General features: G+C 39.9%; 1 protein-coding gene across 1 annotated transcript; it reads right to left on the bottom strand.

Annotated features, from left to right (window-relative positions):
• Nucleotides 1-3786: 3786 nt before the first annotated feature.
• Nucleotides 3787-6917, bottom strand: LOC149281569 (monocarboxylate transporter 6-like). Its single transcript, XM_089499144.1, has 4 exons — nucleotides 6716-6917; nucleotides 6172-6315; nucleotides 4071-4886; nucleotides 3787-3989 (listed from the first exon to the last, which is right to left on the bottom strand). The coding sequence occupies exons 1-4, from the start codon at nucleotides 6915-6917 to the stop codon at nucleotides 3787-3789; spliced, it is 1365 nt and encodes a 454-aa protein (XP_089355270.1).
• Nucleotides 6918-18107: the final 11190 nt, after the last annotated feature.

The raw sequence follows: 18107 nt of genomic DNA, 5'->3' as shown, positions 1-18107 counted from the left end.
AATAAACCTACCATTAACCTACCATAGACTGATCATGTCTTTGTCAGTGGGCAAATGTACAAAATCAGCAGGGGATTAAATACTTTTTTCCTTCACTGTATATATATATATGCGTGTGTGCGTGTGTGTGTATGTCTATGTGTGTATGTATTTATGTTTATGCAGTTTTTATCTATGCCTGTGTGTGGGTATGTGAGGGGCTGAATATAAATTTAGAAAAAAGATGAAAAATGTAAGGTAAAAGAACAAAGGGAAAGACGTTAGAAGAAAAGTAAGGAAAAGATGTCAGCAAGTGAGGTGTAAATAAAGAGATATTGAAAAAAGAATAAAACAGTAGGAAAAAAGACAGCAAGAGACAGAAAGCAATTGAAAAGAGGGAAAAGATGCTTACTAAAGGCAGGAAATCCAGGGAAGCAGGCTGCGGAGCTGCATATCTCTGGTTTCCCCTGTCTCGCTATAGTTCCTCTGTCTCGCTACAATCCATTCCTGGATTTCCTTATCCTCTGTCCTGAACTTCTAATTCCAGTCCTGCTCATTACTTCAGCTTCTGTTTCCTTTATAAGTTGTGTCCCACCCATTATGTTTCAGTCGGAAGTCTATAGGTATGTCTTTCTCTGATATGTGTTTAGATTCAATGTTTAGTTTATTAGTAATTCAATAGGCAGGGTTTAGTGTTAGGGCCCACCAATATATTGGGGTACTTTGGTGTAGTGGTGGGCTAAGCATGCTATGGCCATAATATATGACAGAATCTCCAATCTTGTTATCTTAGAAAGGGGTTCTATTCATGTCCTTGTCTGGTCTGTCCTGTTTAGTCCTGTTGTTCCTGTATAGTCTTGTGTAACTTGGTCAGCCCTGTAGTCTGTTGTCCTGTCCTACGCCCCGGTAGAGGGGTGTCCTGTCCTGAGCCCTGGCAGAGGGGTGTCCTATCCTTTGTCCTGTCCTGAGCCCTGGCAGAGGGGTGTCCTGTCCTATTTATGTCGGATCTTGTGTGTAGCCTATGCCTGTAACCTGTATTCCTGTTTCTACTCCTTTGTCTCTGTCTTGCCTTTTCTGTCCTTAGCTGCAAGATATCTCTATATCATGTTATCTGTACTGGATACCTCCCGTTGCTACTTCAGCATCCTGGTATGTGGCCTCACAATCCTGATGGCCCAACACCCAGGGAAGTATGGTTACCATGCACCAGGCCCTGTCCCTCCGCTACCGCCTGGTGACTCCTGGAATGCCATCAGTGGGAGCTCTGGGTCATTACAGCCATCTGTATAGACCCCGTTCGTGACAAGTAGACCCTCCATTGTAAATTGTTACAGGGCTCAAAGCTCTTTAATCCATCCTCAACTGTTTGTTTGATTTGCTACTGCATATGAATTAACGTAATGGGCAACCTAGATGGGTCGAATGGTTCTATGTTTCTGGTTTCAATTCACTTGTATACATTACAGTGTTGTGTGAATGCAACACACACAGTATAGTTATACAAGTTTAATCTTCAGACTTTTATAAGTGAATGTATTTATTACTACACTTGGAGAAGTGATTTAATATGCACAGTTATTTACTGACAACTAATTACTAATAGTGCTCTTTGTCATTATTTTGTTGTTATGTTTGTTTTATTCTTGAAGGTCAGCAACTGAAGACAAAAAAAAAGTAATTTGCATTGCAGATCAATATATTACTTCACCATCCTGCAACAAAAGGCTTATGGTAAATGTATATCTATTTAATACTATTAAAGTGTAATAAAAATGATTAAGTATAGTTGGTAAAAGGGCAGATAGTAAAAAACAAAAAAACACCGCCATATAAAACCAGCAGATTATTTTATTGTATATGTGTAAAGTAATATAATATAAAGAAAAGGCAAATTTGTTTTCTTTGCTTTACAACTACCCTCCCATTTTTTCTGTATAATCAGTAAGCATCAGAGACAGATTAAGACTACATTGAAGGCTGAGTAAAATATTAGATTACATATGATAAGTACACCTTTTGTTCCTGTGTTAACCATGGTGTGGTTTGATAGTGAGTCCTTTCGTAACATCTTTAGCACTAAACTGCTCACCTTACATCTTGCATAGTTATTAAAATCATAAATACCCACCTACATTGTAATGTCCAGAAATTCACATTGTTTTGTAAGGCTGAGTGAATCTGAAGATTCAGAGCAAGTTGCTAATCATAATTATATATTTTTGGTGATATAACAGGATTGTCCATAAAAATAGACATACTGGTATTACCGTATTTGCTCGATTTATAAGAAGACCCTGATTATAAGATGACCCCCAAAATCTAAATATTATTTTAGGAAAAAAAAGCCTGAATATAAGACTACCCTATAGGAAAAAAGTTTTACTACTAAATATTAATTCATGTAAACTATGTTTTCATATTTAATAAAAGCTATGATTGAGAAAAATATTTGTTTTTATTTCCTTTTATTTGCCAACCTGCCCCCCCCAGTTATGCACATCTGCCCCCAGGCTTGCCACTCTGCCCCCAGAAATGCCTTATACCCCCTATTTGCCACCGTGCCCCACAATATGCCTTTTAACCCCCTATATGCCCCTCTGCCCCATGATATGCCTTTCTTCCCTATATGCCTTTTTTGGAGGGATCTCTCTCTCTCTCTCTTTCTCTATCTATCTATCTATCTATCTATCTATCTATCTATATATATATATACTGCTAACAGCAATCACACTCCTATCAAGCCCAGGCAGCCAGTACATGCTGGAACCTGGGGGTGATAGGAGTGTGATTACAGCCTCCCTATGCCATGCTACCCCCCCTTACACATGCTATCACACACACACACACTCAATTACAAACATTTAAATACTCATTCATTCCACACATACTTGCTCATAAACCCTCCCCCACCCCTTACCTGAACTGCAGATCTCTCACTCGCAGACTTCTGCAGCGGCCCGGCTGTGCGAACAACTTCTCTTGTCCTGCCCCCAGAGGAAGAAGGAGGGGGGCAAATTGCGACCAAATCACCGGTAAGCAGCCTGGCCCCAGCGGACATTTTTTTCAGCTATTTGAGGTCTGATTAGAGGACGAGCTCGATTATAAGATATGGGGTATTTTTCAGAAAAAACCTCTTCTTATAATCGAGCAAATACGGTATTTGTAAGACATAAATGGAGTAACTTTAATAAAGGTTTTCATTGCAGAGGAAAAAACGTTACTACTAAAATGTTATATATTTGCAAAAGTGACATAAGAGGTAGTTCCTTTATGTAGTTTCCTGAGTCTGGAAGAGAAATGTCATACACCAGTTGCAATATGTAGCCTATTTTTGGTGCATTAATCACAGCGTACTGAGGTCATATATAATGAATTGTGTAATAGCTGGACCTAACACTGTGTAAAAGGATTTATTAAAGTGCAGCGGTTACAACTGGAAGTGCTGTTAAATATGTCTTAAACGTTAAACGTAGCAGCTGTATTTTTATGGATTGTTTTTCAGTGCGGCAGAATGTACTTCAGTTATCCTTAAAATATGATATTGACCTTTCTATGAAGACATCACTGACCAATACACTCTTAAATGAAAAACAGCTCATGCTAACATTGTGTTTTCACCCATTGGGACAACAGTTATCTGCAGAGTCCTAAATACACTCTGAGATACCTAGTGAGGCCTCTTGTCTGAGCTTTGTGAAGGCAGAAAGTTGAAATAGTGTTCCTGCTCCAAATCCTAAAGCAGAAATATTGACTTAATTTTGTCTCTGTGAAGACTGTGCTAGATTTTTCTTCTCACAGAGTCTCATCCTATAGCATCTCTTGTCTTGCTGGAGAGTATTTGGTATCATTCCTGCTTATGGCATCTGCTTTGTTTTGTTCATTTTTCTCGGCTGCATCCTTCCTGTTTACTGCAAAGGTGGCGAAACCCATGAAAAGGCCAGACGACGTCACTGCAATGCAACTGGCATAGAAAACCAAGCCATACTGCCCAGTAATATCCACCAGTAATCCTGAAAATGATTAAATTACAGGGCATGTAAAACACATCTAAAAGTTTCATAGGATTAAAAATAAGAGGATTTGTCACAAACCTGCTAAAGGTGGTCCCAAGAGAATGGTGATACTCTCCAGAATGGTGAAAAGTCCAAATGCTCCAGGGAACCTCTTCATTCCAACTGTGTCCATCAGCACTTGAAATACTAATGCACCAATGACACTCATTGAGACACTGTATAGGGTGCAGTAAATCACCAGAGCTGGAAATGATGGAGAGGCTGCACAAACTAGATTGCTGAGTCCATTCAAAGTCACAGCCCCACTAAATAAGTACATAAGCCTTCCAGAGAACATTTTCTGTTGAGATACCAACCCAGCTACAGGGCGCACAAATATATTGATGAATCCAATGAGTGACAGCAGCAACGCAGCTGTTGATTCAGAGACCCCACTGCTTGTTGCATATGGTACCAAGTAAAAGAGTGGCAAGACAAAACCTAGAACCAGCCATGTAACACCTATTGTGAAAATTTGGTAGCGACGATGATGAAGAAGGAGGTCAATAGCCAGGTACCTCCGCAAACCTTTACCATGTTCCAACTCCTCACCTGTACAGGGCTTACTAGTGGGCAAGTCAGTGACATGGGAATCCTTCTTAGGTGTAGGAGTTGGGGATCTCACTGGCCTCATGATAGCACCACAAACACAGCAATTAAGCAGTATTCCACCAAAGATAAGAAAGGAACCTCTCCAACCCATTGCTTCCAGGAGATACTGGGAAATGAGTGGCCACAATGCCATTCCAACCGAAGCTCCGGTTGCAGCCAGAGCATTGGCCAATGTCCGCCGTCTGATGAAGTAATATCCTAGCACTGTGACAGCTGCCTGGAAGCAGAAACAGAGACCCAAACCTAATGGAAAGTGAAAAAATCACAGCGAGTATTAATGTTTTTTTTGTGTGAAATGTATGTCTCTAATTCAGATATTTGAATTTGGTATTACATGGCTATACATATTTAATAATTAACATAGCACATTTATAGGACCTTCACTTTCTAACTCTTGGGATTGTGTTACCTCTTGATAGTTTGCCAAATATTTATAAAGAAAGGAATAATGATAATAGATATAGCCAAGGGAATTAGCCAATATTTTAGCCAAGGGAAAATCAAAGCCATAGTCAAACAGTATACCTTTTATGGGCCAACACAGAAAAACCGATGTTGTTATTCATCCGCTGCGTTGTCTCCTGCATGCTCCATGCGGCCAGCCCCACCAACCCGACAATGAGGGAGGCCTCCAGTATCATGTGTCATCTAGCGACTCCCTCCAGCTATTGCATCACTCCTATTTGAAATTGGTTCCCAATTCAAAATCTGGTGCCTTTTCTCCCTCTAGCACTATACAAATTACACCTTCTCCCTGATGGTCTTACCTTACCTGTGTTCCTATACAAATATTCTGAACCTTGGCTCCCGGACCATGGCTTGTTATCATTCTACTCTGAACTCCTGCTTCCTGACCTTGGCTTTTTGTACAGTTTTCCTGTAAGCCAACTACCTGTTAAAGACTTCTTTGGTTCTACCTGTGTTTACCCTTGGAGTTAGTCCCTAGTCTTGGAGGATCATCTAAAAGTCCCATGGCCACTCTGATTTGAGGCAAACGGGCTCTCTCCAATAGGGACACACAGTTTTACCTTGGACCAGCTTCTAATCTACTACAAACTAACATGAACTAGAAAGGCAAACTAATCTGTCTCCCAGTTTTAAATACACATAACGTTAATAGAATAATAGGGGTTAAAGTAATAACCATGGGAAAATGAAAACAGATTAAGGGTGTAAATAGGCTTTAATTACAAAACTCATAGTTCTCAACTTCCATGTTTTATTGTCAAGTGTGTTAATGCAGTTGCCCAAATAATTTATATGAATACAATTTTATTTTACCTTACAGCAACAAATTGAGGCTTAAAAGATCATGATTTAAAAATAAGTTTCTTGACAAGGCTCCCATGTATTTAGAACCATTATATTCCACAATGCTGCACAGCAGGCAAACAGGACATAACAAGTGAATTGCAAATTTGGATTTACAGAAACAACGGTTGAGGGGGCTGTTGGTGAAACAAGCTAACAATCTGGAAGGCTTATAATCAATATAAGTATATAAGAAAAGCCTGCATTGGATACCTACCTCCAATAAGTCCAGCACTTAAATAGAGATGGACAATTGTTTGGGAGAAAGAACTGGTAACCATTCCCATGCTGCACAAGACACCTCCAACCATTACAGTAACTCTGCAGCCAAACCTTTCAACCATTATACTGCACAGCGGCCCTGTTGATGGAGAAATGAGGCGTGGGAAACAATGTACATATAGATTTGTCCGTGTCCTTTCAGAAAGTGTCACTTCATCATATGTTCATGAGTCATGCATTTAAAGTGTAATAGAAGCCTAAAATTGTCTTTTAAACATGAAAAGGAGGCTTACTTTATTTTCTTAAATGTTCTATTTATATTCAATTGTTCTGCAGCAATTTCACCTGGGCATGGTTTTCAAATGCAATTCTTTTGGACATAAGCAATTATCTCCATAACTGACATTCCAACTATTTGTAAAATGCATTTGACTACAAGTTCAGTTTGTAAGTTTGCTCAAATTCTAGAATACTTTGAGTGAATAGTGCTTCTTTTTAGTAAAAACTTTTTTTAATTATGGTAAATAATGCATACACACCTCCTGCATGAAGAACAGCCATAATAATTGATGGGAACCAGGAAGTCTCTGTGTTGGAAGCCTGAAAAGAGTTCTGAAGCTCTGTGTAATACACTCCGATACAGGAAGGGAATCCTAGCGTCATTCCATGTATGAACATAACCGCAACGAGCACCACCCATGACCATGGTCCATCGGTGGTTTCCATTTTACCGAAAGCCATGTTACCTACGATATAATATAATTTGGTAGTCTTCTCTTATTTATCATTTGCTTGTTTATGTACATATAAGGGTCCATTCTCTCAAGCATATACTTCTGATACTGTTACAGTCACACCGCTTTTAAATTCATATAATGACCAGTTATAACTTCTAGAACATTATTTTTACACAGATGCAGGGAACACATGGAAAACATGTTCACAACACAAAATTTGGGATACCATTACCATTGTCCACTTTTGTTGAAGCTCATATACTTAAAAATGCAGATGCGTGAACAAAGCCAACTGGAATGAGCACTGACATTTCAGGCTTCATTTAATGACCCATCTAAAAAGGGTTTCATTTTAGAAAATTTTACTGCCTGTACCAGAAATTGTTTTGTCCCATGAAATAGTTAACTAATAGTGTTTTGATACTTTTCTGGAAGAAATCCCAGAATTGTATCACTTCTCAATTAAAATAGCCACATCAACTGTTGTTACAAATGTATCAGTGTCTTGGTAGACATCCATATTTTTTTCTCCTCTGGAGTAGGTTTTAAAATTAAAATTGATACATTTAACCCCTTAAGGACAAACTTTTTGCTATTTCAAAACCAGTTTTTCCAAATCTGGTAATTCTGCCCCATGTGGTAGTTGGGACATCTTTGAAGGTGGGCAATGCAAACGTGCCCCATCAAGCAACATATTATTGAAAACTAGATGCCCCAAGGTATTTCAAATGTTGTTATTTTAACCCTTTCAATGCACTAATTCTACCACCACCCTTTGTCAAAGAGTTTGTTAATCACTTCCTGAGCTTAAATCAGGCAGTGCAGTAACACTGTTTAAGCGAAGGCATTACAGGAACACCGTTCTAAGCTTGTTTAATGCCATGATGTGACAGGTATTTCATTGGTCGTTTACTGACCATTGGTCGTTTTTGCATGACATGCCTGGCACGTCACTGGTCGTTAAGGGGTTAATGATGCATATATTATGTCATTGAGAAGGTTACCTTGTTCAAGTTGTACTAACCATAAACTTCTGTGCTCATGAGCTAAATCTGTTTAAACAAATCTCAAGATTTCCAGATGAAGTGTTTTGTTGTAGATAATTTATGAGTAAAATGTATCCATAAATTGGGCTGACATTCTTCGCAACCCAATGAATTGCTTGGGTTATATTGTTTCCCGTTGCTCTCTGTGTAGCTTGTTATAGCGATCAGTGTCTATATTCCCGGACCACTAATTTTTTACCATGTTCTTTTAGCCACCATTAAAGCAAATTAAAAATAGATAGATGACACAGTGAACTGCACACGTTACATTACTAAAGTGCAACACTACCCAGAGGTAATCTTAGAAGTACTTATTGTTAAATCTTCAGTATGAAGATCAGTGTTTTTTGCACAACCAAGAACAAAAATTGCAATGAAGGCTGACAAAACGGTGTAGTCAGGGAGCCATGGTTGACTCCTAACATACTTTGTACTTCCATTAAAAAAAACATTGGTCCAAATATTCCACATGTTTTGAGCATTATGCATTTTGTGGTTGAAATGACCTGACGATTGCAGAAAGATATAGCAGGCTAGGTTAAATTATCTAATTATGCTAAAGAAACAAAATATAGGTAAAGAACCCTGCACATTTCTACAAGTTTGCTAATCTCTATGCTCCTCTTGTGCACACAATTGAGAGAAACCTAAAAACATAGAACTTGACGGTAGATAAGGATCATTTGGTACATCCAGTCTGCCCATTTTTCCCAGGTCCTGCAGCTGGGGGGGGTTTCCAAATTCGTGGGGGGGGGAGCAAAGGGGAGGCAAGAGATAATCTAGGGGGGGCAATTGCCCCCCTTGCCCCCCTGTAGCAATGCCTATGCTTCCATTGTCCCTGACAAAACAGTGCCGCAATGCTAAAGTCGGCCTTGGGATTTTTAAGTCCCAAGTGCATTATTTTACATTTATTAATGCTAAACTGCAGCTGCCACACTCTTGACCATTAAAGCATGTGGTCCAGCAAATCTCGCAATAGATAAGCTGGTAGCATGCTGTCTTTTATTCCCCTCCCACAATGTGATGGAATGTAAGCAAGCTGCTAAGGTATATGTTAGTTTCCCTTTAATTGTACATTTGAGGTTTTCCTGTTTACAGCTAAATATTCTGGCCAGTTTTCCCCCCCCACAATCACTTTTAATGAATTTGGGGAGGGGAACCAACAGTGATGCATTTTAACAATTACTAAAAAAAACTTTTTGGTAGTGAAGTGGGGCTGCCCATCCGCTGCTTAGTTGGCAGTCATATTTACCCCAATGACTAAATTTATTGTGTTTAAGGGTACATGTGAGACTTAATTTACTAGGTGGGATGGAGGCTGCTAAAAAATATTTTGCTTTAGTAACTTTTACTGTTTGACTTAACTCATGAAGCCCATGCATGTCACAGTTCATATCATATTACAGAGTAAGTACACAGATACATATAAAACAAAACATTGGGAACATTCTAATTGTCCTACATCCAAAAAGTTCTCACATCCATACCAACATCATTGAACTATCACTTTTATAAATACATAAATTAGTCGGTACTGACAGTATCTCACATAATTTCACATTAAATACATTACACATGAAAAGTGACACAAAGTTACATAGTACATAGGGTTGAAAAAAGACCTAAATTCATCAAGTGCAACCCTTCTACCTAACCTTCCTATTATTGATCCAAAAAAAAAGGCAAAAACCCCTAAAGTACATATACTGTACATGATATACTATTTCAGCCATTAGAGTAGGGAAAAGCCACTGTTCAAAGGATGTAGTGTGATGGATCATGCAAATCCACCGATCTCCTGAACAATACCCAAACTGTAGCTTTTCCACGGAATCTATCAATTAGCAGTTTATGAAGTCTAATGGGAAATATTCCTGTATTTGTATTAATAATAAACTGGTTTCTCTCCACAGGGAGAGGGGAGCGGACTGGCAAAGTTTTGTAAATTGTCAGAAAGCATTCAGATATATAACGTTGGGGATTATGAACGGTTAAGGACAACCGCAACTACTCAGAGTGCTTGAAAAACATACACACAATAATAGTGACCGTATATTACGCCTGGTACACTCACCCTCGCGGGGACTCTCTTGTCCCTCTCTTTGCTGAGCGCTTTATTACTTGTTTAAACTCTGCTCTCCTTGCATCTCCTGGGCACCTGTACTGGCCAGATTAGGTTGGCAGTTCCCTGTGTCTACCTGCGTGTACATTGTAAAAAGCGGTCTCCTCCCTCCACGGGACACGCCTGTGTTTCCTTCCCTTTAACCTGAATAAAGGGATTTATTATCTGGTAACAGTGACACAGCACTCATGCCCACGGATAAAGGAAGAGGGCATCAGCTGCGGATGGAGGTTGAAAAAAATGACCTTTCAGTTTTCAATTTTTAACACTATGGCACTTGAATAATATTGGAATAATATTGTATCTAAACATATATTATTTATAGGTTGTGCAGTCTTTGTAAGAGATACGTTCTCCAATGCTGACACATACTGAGTATTAGACAACCAAAAGTAGTTGGTGGGGAAGGAATACCCTCGGGAACGAAAAAAAACCACGAAAGACATTTGTGTGTGAGAGAGAGAGGTAAGTTAAAAGAAAGCGGGAGAGTCTCCCAGAAAGAGGTGACGTCTCGCTAGTAGAGTCGCTCTCCACACACAGGGACCGGCAGGTGTGGCGCAGTGCGGCTTTGGCAGGAAAGTAACTCCTGGGACATTTGTCTTCTAGCAGTGAACTTCTGTAAGGGTAACAGCCACTACTGATGTATCTGCAAGTGGTGCTACCATGTAGGTAGATAAAGCAGCACCTGTTGTTCTATGCTGCCCCATCAGATGATGCTGGTGTAAAACACCCGTGTTAAATATTATCTCATAAGGCCACAAAAATAGGAAGACGCCTCTATCTGTGTATCTACTTTATAAGGCCTGTAAAATACTAGTAAATACTGTCACAAAACAGCATCCAAACAAGAGGCTATAAGCAATGTATAATTGAATTACTTGTGTTAAGGGGACATACAACTTTATGTGAACAATGAATCACAATTAGAATTAATATAAACTTACTTGATTCCAACGATCCTTATCGTTTTTAAAGTTAGATATTACAAATCCTAGGCTGCTATCAGGTTTCCGTTCTGTTTATGTAGTTAAGGTGCTGGCTGGAACCTAAGATTACATATGTTCATCTGTTCTGTGGTGTTGTTCTATTTTTTATGATTGGAAGATATAAGCATATCATGTTTTACAGTTGTACATCTCACCACGATGTGTATACAAAAAGAGAAAATGTGTTCATATATTAAATTATGTAAAGAAAGCAACACTTCAAGAGACATCCACTGACATTTAACCAAGTGATGTACAGAATTTTCAATGTACTGTATCCTTGATGCACATTCTAAACCCTGATATATAATAATAATTAATATTATGCACTCTCATATACAGTATACCCTGATACACATTCTTTCTGATGCATTTTATTCATCCTCACATTCTCCACTCTGATATATACCCCCTGATACACATTCTACACTGTGAAATACTGATATCCCCTCTTAAACACATACTACACCATGACATATACCCTCGATGCACATACTGTCCCTTGACATATTACCTGTGAAACAATAACATATGAACACCACCTGTTTTTTTAACCAGTCTCCCTCAATTTATGCTCAGCACGGGGAGGCATACCCCACATATATATTTGTCATGTTCCAGAAGGCCATATCCATGCTTTACATATTACCCCATATTACATATTTTTAATACTATTGGCTAAATGGGGTTTTTAGTAGTGACTTTTAAAATATATATTTTTTAAAATAGTGGAAAGGCTTGTGTGTTTGTAAGCTGGTGTGTATACATGTATATGTGTGTGTAAATGCAATGTATGTCTATACATGTGTGTGTAAAGGACAGGCCTGTGTAAGGGCAGTGTATATGTGAGTGTGTATGGACAGGTGTGTGTAAGGGCAGTGTATATGTGTATGGACAGGCTTGTGTAAGGGTAGTGTATGTGTGTTCATGGACAGGTGTTTGTGAGGGCAGTGTATGTATGTATGTGTTTATGGGCAGGTGTTTGTAAAGGCAGTCGTTTGTAAGGGCACTGTATTTATATATGTGTTTATGGGTGTGTGTGTGTGTAAGGGCAGTGTATGTGTGTCTTTATGGACAGGTGTGTGTAAAGGCAGTGTGTGTGTGGGCAGACATGAGTAAGGGCATTGTATGTGTATATGTGTATGTATGGGCAGTCGTGTCTAAAGGCAGTGAATGTATATATGTGTGTTTATGGACAAGCGTGTGTAAGGGCAGTGTCAAGAGGAAACCCTTTGAAAGTTTGTCTTTTAAGGATTATGTTAATCTAATAAAAAAGGTATCATTGCATACTGCAATATTCTGGTATTTTGGCATTATATATATATATATATATATATATATATATATATACATTTTTTTTTCAATTTTTTTTTCCAGTGGCATGATTTAGTGGTGGAACTTATTAGTGCCCCCGTCCCCCAGTTTTGACTGTGTTATCTTATGTGCCCCGCTATATATTGTTCCTAGAGTCGCCATTGCTTAGATGTCCTAATGGGCTTCTTCCCACAGGCTTTAAGGATGTACAGGTACAACCTAATGGGACTGGAGGGGTTAATCTGCATTTTTCCAAAACAAATACATAAAAAATAAAACGCTTACCTGACAAAGAAGAGGCAGCAGCTGCCCTCCTCCTTTTATTCTATGCAAAACTTTAAAGGGATCATGCAGCTATCATATGCATTAAAATCCCCTGTCCGGAGAATTAGTCAAGCTAGCATTGGAGCTGCCTGACAGTAAGTACATCACAAGACAGAAGATGTATCCGGCCGAACATGTCTCCTGCACAGAAATTAGAGGGCACTGTATTTGCTGGAGTACACCATGTAAATTCAAAGCAACTTCTCACTTATCATATACGTAAAAGTGCACCTTATGGATGGAATGTCTCTTTAAGTGCTGTTAGCCACTGTAACCCCTGCTTAACTGACAGCACACAACTGATCTATCACAAATCCAACCCACACTTCCACTCGCTTCTCCATCAGTGTTTACAGTACATATTCACATCTACATACTGATTTTTTATACTTTCTAACCTTAATCCTGTTACTTTCTCTTTTTCCTAACTGTTATTCTGATGGGCATATCTGATAGCTATTTGCATTAATCTTAAAATATTTGCACACTATGTACTGATTTATTACAGACTAATTGTTTTTCATTGCGAGTATAATTTACAGGAAGCAGACATTTAAAAATAATGAATTATAGAAGTATGCATCAACAGGAGGATTCTGTGGAAAACTGGAAATTAATTTACAGTAGAAACAACATTTATATAGAGTATAATATGAGTAGTTACACTTAACTCAATAAAAGCTGCTTAATATAGTCATATGAAATAATAAAGTAACCCATAGCTGTTCATGCTTTCTTTCTTCCTGCATTAGTCATTTTGTTTCTTAAGTGCCGCCCACTCCCAGTACTTCCTATTTTTGCTAACCTTAGCATGCCTTTAATCACCCTCTCCTTATCCGTTCTCTCACTTTTTCTTACTTCATAGTCTCACTCTTTCTTGTGAGCCTCAGCTAGCCTTGCTTTTGCCTCTGTCACGTGTGGCATTAGATGGGTTCATCTTGCAGATCCCAGAGACAGAGACAAAAACAGCTCAGAGAGCATGGTGGAAAAGGAGTGGAATCACGGGAAAAATAACATTTATAGGAAGTAAGAGGCAAGCCAGATTGTATGGGAATAAAGAACTGGGAGGGAGAAGTGAGCAAGATAGGGGTCAAAGAAGGGGCATGGAAGAAACAAACATCAAATGTACGTTCCAGCCACCATATATATTTTAATGCATTTAATAGCTGAGTGTTACCTCATATTTTCTTGCATGTAAAAGCTAGATGCATTCATCAAAATCTCCTCTATGCGTTTGCTATCTTTTCTGGCCACCAACTATTTGTCCTGTTTCATGGGCAAATCCAGTGGGGGATCACCCGAGAAAAACGCCATGTTGGTAGTATCAAGACAGCTCACACTTTGCTCAAGCTGCACTGAACCCAGACTGAGGTGTCATAAGGTAAGTGAGTTGGTATATGGGTATGTTAGTGGGTGTCTGGGTATTTTGGAACCCCTGCTTCAGCTGTAGGACCAATTGGCACATTGCCATCTAAAAAGCATTCTAGGGGCCCCATGGTGAATTACATTGCTGGAAGCCTGTAAAACAGTAGCGTATCTATAAGGGAGGAGGCGAGCGGTGAGGCAGCTGGAAGATTTTGATCTCCCCAACCAGCCCTGATCATTGGGCGCCCCTGTGGGCAGTATGCACCCAGGCACCATAAGCGCTGGTCTGGGTAGGATGCGCCGGATGAGCAGGGCTGATTGGGGAGAAGCACGAGGTCACACATCTATCACTTCAGACCTCCTGGCATTCTGCATTAATCGCTGGCACAAAGTGATTAGGGAGCACTAAAGCAGAGGTCTGAAATGACAGACCTCATGCTCCCACGACAGGGTGCAAGATGGAAGATAAGAAAGGTAAGATATGGGGAGAAAGGGGTGTAAGGGCAGTGTATATGTATGTATAGGCAGATGTGTGTAAGAGCGGTGTAGGTATTTGTGTGTTTGTGTGTTTGTAAGCTGGTGTGTGTATGTATATATGGGTGTGTGAGAGCAGTGTATGTGTAATCGTGTGTGTATAGACAGGCCTGTGTAAGGGCAGTGTGTGTGTATATGTGTGCTTATGGGCAGGTGTGTGTGTAAAGGGCAGTGTATGGGCAGGCGTGTGTAAGGGCAGTGTATGTGTATATGTGTGTTTATGGACAGGTGTATGTAATGCCAGTGTATTATGTATATGTGTGCTTATGGACAGGTGTTTGTAAATGCAGTGTGTATGGACAGGTGTTTGTAAAGGAAGTGGGTATGTGCAGTCGTGTGTAAGGGCAGTGTATGTGTATATGTGTGTTTATGGACAGCTGTGTATAAGGGCAGTGCATGCATATATGCGTGGTAATGGGTAGGTGTGTGTGTGAAGGCAGCATGTATGGGCAGCTGTGTGTGAATGCAGCATGTATGGGCAGTTATGTGTAAGGGCAGTGTATGTCTATATGTATGTTTTTGGGCAGGTATGTGTAAATACAATAAACTCTGTAAAAAATAGCTGGGGGGGGCACAATTTTCCATTTTTGCCTGAGGCCCAAAAGGAGCTAGCTACAGCTTTTCTCACAACAACCTGTCGCCATGTCTGTGCACTTAATTGCTTTTAAGACTTTTCCTCTATTTTTCAAGTCTGAAGTAATACCTGAGGAAGAGAGGAAAACTTTTGAAAGCTTGTCTTTGAAGTATTATGTTAATCCAATAAAAATGTATTATTGTATACGGCAATACTCTGGTATTTGGGCTTCTTATTTATAAATATATATTTAGTTTTTGTAGTCCCCCCCACTTTTTACTGTGGCATCTTATGTCCCCCCCCCCTATATATTCTTCCTAGAGTCCCATTGTTGCGTACCCATTCCTGGGAACTCTCCAGGGCTTGGCTTTTGCTTTGTAGTAGGGCTGCACAGCCTACTGGCAGCTATTGCCTCCATGTTCCTCACGGCCTTTCTCTTATTTGGCACCTCGGGAGGATCCTTTATTTGGCACCCCTGACCGCCCCACACATTAAAATGTAAAAGCATTCACAATCTTAATCACTTTCACTCACTCTCTATCTCACCCATTATACTTGGAACATCGACCATGGAGGGTAACGGCTGTAGGCGCTGCCTTAGGTCAGGTCTAGGGCGGGGGCCACACAGGTAAATACATCACTGCTTGGAAAACTACCAACATGCATGAAGTGTCTTCAAATTAATGTTTTTTAAGAACCGGGCTGTTTTTTATTCTACGTACCCTTTGTGACCGTGGATGTTTTAACATTTTTGTGTTGCTCGTGTTTCTCGCTTAGTGTACCACACAAATTAGATTTAGATACCATTATTTTGACCCCACAGCCCCGCCACAGAGGAGAGGAAGACCCCCCTCCACTGCACGGCCACCTCAGCAGCAGCCGCTATGGAGGAGAGGGAGACCCCCTCTACCGCACGGCCACCTCAGAAGCAGCCCCCACGGAGGAGAGGGAGACCCCCCTCTACCACAGCCCCCACGGAGGAGAGGGAGACCCTTCTCCACCGCACGTCCTCTGCCACAGACTTCCGTAGAGCCGCGCAGGAGAGGGAAACCAACAACTGCGTGGCAATCTGCTTCGGCGCCCAAACTGCAGGACTTTATGAAGGGAGATTACACCACACTCAAGATGGGCGCGATTCCTGACATAGGAAGCGAGATCATGATGTTTTTGGCGGGACATTCACACTTACTTTGCAGTTCCCTATATAAACCCTTCAGACCGAAGATACCTTGCCTTCTGATGGTCATCTATGCCTTGTGCTAGTTCCACAGACTGCGTTTATACATTGCTGATCTTCGTGTTTGACCTCGGCTTGTTCTTGACTACGTTATCTTCAGGCATCCTGACCTCGGCGTGTTTACTGTTATCCTGTCCTCCGGAATCCTGACCTCGGCTTGTTTGAACTTTCTGTTTCCTTTGTAATATCCATTGTAACGTGACACATATCATCTAATTTACTTTAAAAAAAATAATAACTTTTTATGACTTTTATTTGAAAAATCTTCTACAAAAGCTATGTAAAAACTGCAAAATAGATTCTTATATTTTTACTGAGTTTAGAAATGTGCAATGTGTATTTTTTTTTCAAGTTATAGGTAATAGGTACGAGTAGTGTATTGCTATTTCAAATCCATTTTTAAAAAATCTGAAAATCCTGCACCCAAGTCCAATTTAAAACATCTTTAATGCCGCAAAATTCAAATTATTTATATTTTTGAAAACCAGACAGCAATTCTACCATCAGCCTTTCTCAAAGCTTGTAGTATTAATTATTTGTGGTTTTTTCATACACCGTATACTTCAGGTATGAATTTACAACTCTTCGTATATGTCACTTCCAAAGAACACTCCAATATGCGTTCAGCAACACCTCCCGAGTACAGTGATACCACCCATGCATAGATTTTTTTTGGGTTGTTCGAGGGACTAAAATGCCATATTTGGGAGGTGTGCATTTTTCAACGTGGAATTTTGACATCTGGTCATCCTTGTCACATGCCCTATTTGGGAATTCTATCACCAGCCTTTGTCAAAATTTGTGATAGTAAATTTCATTTCCTGCCTGTTTTGGTTCTGATGAAGTTTAGAGGGCTTTTTCCATTTGTTCATCGTCTGCATCTTCCTATGTCTTCTTTTTCAATTGCCCCCAGGCCGCCCTGAATCTGGGCCAGCGGGCTGGCAGACGAACATTCAAATCAGCCGCAAAGTTCAAAACTAAGCTGCTTCGAGCGGGACTGGCCGCATGCCTCCAAAAACGATGCGCGCGGCAACTGCGGCTGTGCGTCAGGACTTGATGTTAAATCCCGGGACACAACACTGAAGCCATGCCCACCGTCTTCCGTGCTCTCTGCACTGGAAGGACAGGACACAGAAGAAGAAGAACGAAGAGGAGGAGGAAAAGTGACAGTGACAGAGAAAAGGTAGGAAAATAGCGGATTAGTAAATGTGTGAGAGTGATGGGTGTTATGCTGAATGTTTGTGAATGAGGGTTTCAGATAGCATGGATGTGTAAGTGTGGGGGGATAGCATGGCATAAGGAGGCTGTAATCACATTCTTATCATGCCCAGATTCCAGCATGTAATGGCTGCCTAGGCATGATAGGAGTGTGATTGCTGTTAGTAATTTTTTTGTCCAACTTTGGTGTGTTACCAACACTTTTACTAAAAGTAAATTACACACCAAAATTGAACAGAAAAATGCAATAACACTATTAATATATATATATAAATATATATATGATTGCAAACAGCAATCACACTCCTATCATGCTAAGTCAGCCAGCACATGCTAGAACCTAATATATATATATATTAATATTGTTATTACATTTTTTTTGTCTAATTTTGGTGTGTTACTTTTGATAAAGTATTTTAAAGGTTTTTTTTGTTTTCTTTTTCGGTTTTGGCCAAGTGAATGCTGAATTTTCCG

This window comes from Sceloporus occidentalis, unplaced genomic scaffold, assembly GCF_023333645.1.
Source record: "Sceloporus occidentalis isolate IW3139 unplaced genomic scaffold, rSceOcc1.0.p SCAF_130, whole genome shotgun sequence".
Lineage (NCBI taxonomy): Eukaryota > Metazoa > Chordata > Lepidosauria > Squamata > Phrynosomatidae > Sceloporus > Sceloporus occidentalis.
This window is presented reverse-complemented; position numbering and strand designations above follow the sequence as displayed.